The 5,641-nt window shown below is 44.0% G+C and overlaps 1 protein-coding gene across 1 annotated transcript; it reads left to right on the top strand.

Annotated features, from left to right (window-relative positions):
- The first annotated feature begins 4,502 nt into the window (after positions 1–4,502).
- LOC149400859 (uncharacterized) lies at positions 4,503–5,027 on the top strand. Its single transcript, XM_089610524.1, has one exon. The coding sequence runs from the start codon at positions 4,503–4,505 to the stop codon at positions 5,025–5,027; it is 525 nt and encodes a 174-aa protein (XP_089466650.1).
- Positions 5,028–5,641: the final 614 nt, after the last annotated feature.

Raw genomic sequence — 5,641 nt, 5'->3', positions numbered from 1 at the left:
TTCAGTTCGGCAGAACCTCTGCTGAGCCTGCCTAGGAAGTTCGAAACGACCCGGTCGGGTTGCCCCCGTCTCCGCCAGCAGGAACTCCCCTCGGGTCTTTTCCAGCAAATCTTGGACCTCGTCCCTCGATGACCTCGCTAACATTCATCGCCCAAATTCCAGGCGAACTGAATCAGACCACAACAGAACCGGTCATTGTCACGACCATCACACCGATGCGCATAGGATACCACTATTCTCAGAATAGCGATCCCAACATGACCGAATTCGAAAAATTCAAGGAATCCACGACGGCCGAACTAAAAGCTGTCCACTCGAAGTTCCACAGTGCGACCAGTTCGGTCCCTGAGATAGATCGACTTGTCGCCAAAACAGGGACGACTCATTTCACAAAAATATAACCGATGTGTTCATTGGTGATGCTGGGAAAGTTTGTCTCCCACGCTAAAATGGCACCTCGAACCCGAAGGTTTATATCATGCCCTTTAGAATTGCTATGGGATGAGCTATGCTAATAGAGAGAGTCCGAGAGGCAAGTTATTGCCAACTGTTCGTCGAAAGCCTTTTTGGATCCGCTCTATAGTGGATTCCCAGATTAGAGGCCAACTCCATCGATAGTTTCACAAAACTATCCGCAACATTCCTAAAACATTACTATATGGGCCGCTTCAAGGATATCTTGTCAAAGATATCCAATGTCGACCTCGTATCCGCTATGACCGCTCTCAAGAACGGGCTATGGTATGACTCAAGATTCAGGTTAGAAATGAGTATCAATCGAACCCTCACTCTCGAAGACGAGATATAGGGCCGCAAACTATACCAAGGCTGAGGAAGAAGTTGCCTCATTGGCGAAGAGACTTGCGGCCGAAAAGAAGCCTCACTCGAACACCTAAGTACGACCTGGAAATGGAGGAAATAACCCTAAAAGGACAAACCCTCATGATGCATGACCATAAACTAGAAAACAACACGCTCCTTCGGGTTTTGCTTTCAACATAGGCGACGAAAGTAATGCTAAGAAAAAAAATAGACAAGGCATCCAGACGCTTATTGTGAATTCCACCAAAGTAATGGTCATACGACGGTGAATTGCGAGACTATGCGAAAAGTCTTGGCCAAAAAATACGCAAAGGGAGAACTAAAGAATGTCGATTTAGGTCTCCTGCCAAAAAAGGAGACCTTCAACAAAAGAGGAAGAGGTAATCCTTCGTCAAAAGATCAAGACCAACTGAAAAAAGGGAACCCGACGGAAACAAAACATCGAGTGGACTTCATAATGGGGGCTCAAAGTTTTGTAGCAACTCAGTCAACTCGATCAAAGCTCATCAGCGACAGCTGAAGAACAAGACCACCTGGTCCGAAACGGAACATGATGTTTAAATCACGTTCTTAGAAAGCGAGGCATCCGGAACAATAAAACCACATGATGATTTGCTCGTTATCACGATCAACGTGTCCAATTGTGAGTTCATTAGAGTCTTCATCGACGGAGGAAGTTCCATGGATCACGTCTTCAAAGACACCCTAACAAGAATGAGAATAGAAGAGTCAGAGATAGAAATGGAGTAGACCGAACTCACGGGCTTCAACGGAGTAACCACTCAATCGATAAGAACCATAAAGTTACCCGTAAAGACGGAATGAGTCAACAAAATAGTAGAATTCCAGGTTCTGGAATGCCATTCTCCATACAACATCATACTAGGAAGAACATGGATACAACGGATGAGGGCGATACCTTCAACCTTTCATCAGTGTATCCGCTTCCCTACGCCTAAAGGAATTAGAGAGATTAGAGGGAATCGGATGACCTCTTGCAGTTGTTACCTCACGAGCCATAAGCTAAAAACCAAGCTACCCGTTGAGAAATAATAGCAATTAATGAATATCGAACCGGCTCACAAAGAAGAACCAAATTTGGAAGAGTCGGACTCCCCCAGCACCGAGATGACAGTCCAAATATAACTCGACAACCTCGACCCCATCAAATGCGCAGGGATCGGAGTCGAGCTCAAAGGAAGTTGATTTGTTTCCCAAAACGGAACAAATCCACATTCGCATGGACGAGAAAAGATATGCCGGGGATTAGTATCGACGTGACATTCTATTAGCTTAACGTTGATCCTAGTTTCAAGCCCGTGAAACAAAAAAGACGCAAGCTCGGTCCCGACAGGGCACAAGTAGTCAACGACGAGGTAGACAGGCTCCTCGGAGGCGGATCCATCCGTGAAGTAAAATATCCGTATTGGCTAGCTAACACTGTCGTCGTCAAAAAGAAAAACAGAAAATGGAGGGTATGCATCGACTTAACGGACCTAAACAAGGCATGCCCGAAAGGCAATTTCCTCTTAGCTAGTCGAGGCAACTGCGTGACACAAAATCCTATCATTCATGGGTGCATTCTCAGGATATAACCAAATCTTGATGCATCCGGACGACCAAGAAAAAACGGAATTCATAACATACCGAGACACATATTGCTACAAGGTCATGCCGTTTAGACTGAAAAACGCTGACGCCACCTACCAAAGGTTAGTCAACAAGATGTTCGCCGAGAACATAGGAAAAACCGTGGAAGTATATATTGTCGATATGCTGGTGAAATCCTAAGGGAGAACGATCACGTTGAACATTTGGAAGAATGTTTTAAAGTAGTCAACAAGTACCGAATGAAGCTTAACCCAGCCAAATGTTAATTCAGAGTGTCATCCAGTAAGTTCCTCGGGTACCTAGTAACCCAATGAAGAATCGAAGCGAACCCGGATCAATTATATGTCCTACGAGAAATGCCATCACCTCGCAACAGGCGCGAAGTGCAAAGATTGACAGGCCGAATCGCCGCTCTCAATTGCTTCATTTCTCGATCTACGGACAAATGTCTTCCATGCTACCGACTCCTCAAAGGAAATAAAAAACTCGAATGTGATGAAAAATGCGAGAATGCATTCAAAGAATTGAAAACATACTTGTCAACACCCCCACTTCTCGCAAAGCCAGTAGAGGGAGAGTCACTCTGCCTATACGTCGCTGTATCCCAAGCGGCGGTTATTAAGTGCTCGTCAGAGAAGATCAAGGGGACCAACGACCGATCTTTTACATAAGTAAGTCGTTAGTCGACAACGAAACACGATACATTGTTATGGAGAAATTGGTCCTAGCAGTCGTTTCCGCCGCACAAAAACTACGACCTTACTTCCAATCTCATACTATAATAGTAATGACGATCCAACCACTGAGAAGTTTTCTACATAGTCCCAACCAATCGGGAAGATTGACCAAATGAGCCGTAGAACTAAGCGAATACGACATCGACTATCGAATTAGAACATGAGCAAAATCGCAAGTTTTGGCGGATTTTCTAGTCGAGCTCCCCGGAGATGATCCTACCGTGATAGAAGTTGAGGGCGCCTGGACATTGAAAGTAGATGGGACGCCATCAAAACAAGGGGCAGGGGTAAGAATTCACCTAACTTCCCCCCACGGTGCAATAATCGAACAATCATTTATACTCGATTTCGTCGTATCTAATAATGAAGCTGAGTACGAAGCACTAATAGCCGGGCTACAATTAGTTCCAGCCGTCGGTGCAAAGCAAGTTCAAGCTTTCTGCAACTTTCAACTCGTAGCGAATCAATATTCCAGTGAGTACGAAACGCGAGATGAGCGAATGAAAGCCTATCTAAAGGTTGTCAAAGACCTCATGACGCAATTCGAACAATTCACTCTGACGCGAATCGCTCGGGGCAAAAATATTTCCGCAGACGCTCTCGTCGCTTTAGCATCCACTTCGGATCTAGACCTGAAAAGAATTATACCAGTCGGGACAATCAAACAACCCTCTATAGCCACTATTGTTACTACAGTAATAACTATAGAAGGGAGATTCGAGAGATGAAATCATACATTACATCCCTACTGGTACAGTCCCTATTGAAAAATTGGCAAAACGCAAACTCATACTGAGAAGTGCGAGATTTTGCATAATAAGTGGAAGCCTGTTCAAAAGAAGCTTCGCATGACCATACCTCAGATATGTCGGATTGGTTGAGTCTAAGAAAATCCTCGAAGACGTACATGATGGGGAATGCGGAAGCTACACAGGTGGGAGAGCACTCGCCATTAAGATAAAAAAAAAGGCTACTTCTAGCGCCACTGTGACCGGTGCCAACGACACACCCCTAATATAAAAAGACCCATAGAAGATCTGTCTTCTATTTCGGCGCCATACTCCTTCATGAAGTGGTCTATGGACATTGTGAGACCAATGCCAGCCACCCCCAGGCGGATTAAGATTTCTCTTAATCTTAACAGATTATTTTTCAAAATGGGTCGAGGCAGGCGCCTTTGTCTTGGTAAAAGACATCGATGTGGAAGCTTTTATCTGGAAAAATATAATCTGTCGACATGGGATACCTCACGAAATCGTGGCAGACAATGACTCGCAGTTCTTATCCAAAAGATTAAGAAAGTTTTGCTACAAAAACAACGTGGAACTAAGGATGTCGACACCACGATACCCTCAGGGAAACAGATATGTTGAGGCAGCTAACAAGACCATCGTAAACTCCATCAAGAAAATTCTTACAGCTAAAAAAGGACGTTGGGCGGAAGAGCTACCAGGTGTGCTCTGGGCTTATCAGACTAGCCCACGGAGGCCGACCGGGGAAACCACATTTTCTCTAATACATGGAGTTGAATCCATCATCCCAATCGAACACCATGTGCAAACTCTTAGAACAATGCAAGCCCACGAGGATGAAAAAAAGGATGAGCAATCATTATGCGATGCTTTAGATTTCATAGAAGAAAATCGTGAATTAGCGTTAATACGACTATCCCAATACAAACAGTCTATCGCCAGGTTCTATAATAAGAACGTTAATTCAAGAAAGTTCGAAATAAGAGACCTAGACCTCCGAAAAGTCTTTCAAAACACCGTCGAGGCAAACGCCGAAAAACTAGGTGTGAATTGGGAAGACCCTTACAGGGTCACCAAGATCGTATATGCACCCCGGTGTCTATGAACTCGAAAAGCTCAACGGAGTCCCCGTTTGAGATCATGGAATGTGATAAAACCTGAAGAAATACAACTACTAGCCCAGTAAGAATCGAACTACGTCCGACTTGATCCCTACATAAGGGTACGTAGGCAACCTTTGTTTTTTTTTTTCTCAAAGGCATAGTCCCTTTTTTTCACCAAACGATAAGTTCCCCTTTGCGACATAAACGTTCAAGTGTCATGGACCAATAGAGCTTCGGAGCTCGCACTTCAACCAACAGTCCCGAGGCCAGACTAGGACGGCAGTGCAAATACCTCACGATGCATATGGCGATATCTGGCATCTCACTGCATCATTCCTAAATAATATTTGAGTTAGAGATCACTCTCCGGCAAGCTCGACCTCGCCAAAGAGCATTAAGAGATACATTTTAGACCCCGACGATTTAAAACACTTAGCAAATTCTTGATAAAATTCATCGGTTGATTTCGACCTAAAATCTTATGGGAAACATTTCGGATCGTCAGATAATTAGTGCATGAAATTGTACTATTTTTGTGCTTTAATGTCCAGACTACCATATTCAAAATATTTTCTTGATTTTAAAGACTATAATGTTTAATGGAGAATATTTGTTT

The sequence above is a fragment of the Urtica dioica genome, chromosome 4, assembly GCF_054948205.1.
Source record: "Urtica dioica subsp. dioica isolate 48M chromosome 4, U.dioica_male_clone48M_v1_H2, whole genome shotgun sequence".
Lineage (NCBI taxonomy): Eukaryota > Viridiplantae > Streptophyta > Magnoliopsida > Rosales > Urticaceae > Urtica > Urtica dioica.
The sequence above is the reverse complement of the archived record's forward strand: the minus strand, read 5'-3'. Positions and strand labels throughout refer to the sequence as shown.

Coding starts and splice junctions, on each gene's coding strand:
- LOC149400859 (XM_089610524.1), top strand. CDS start 4,503: ATGTCGACACCACGATACCCTCAGGGAAACAGATATGTTGAGGCAGCT.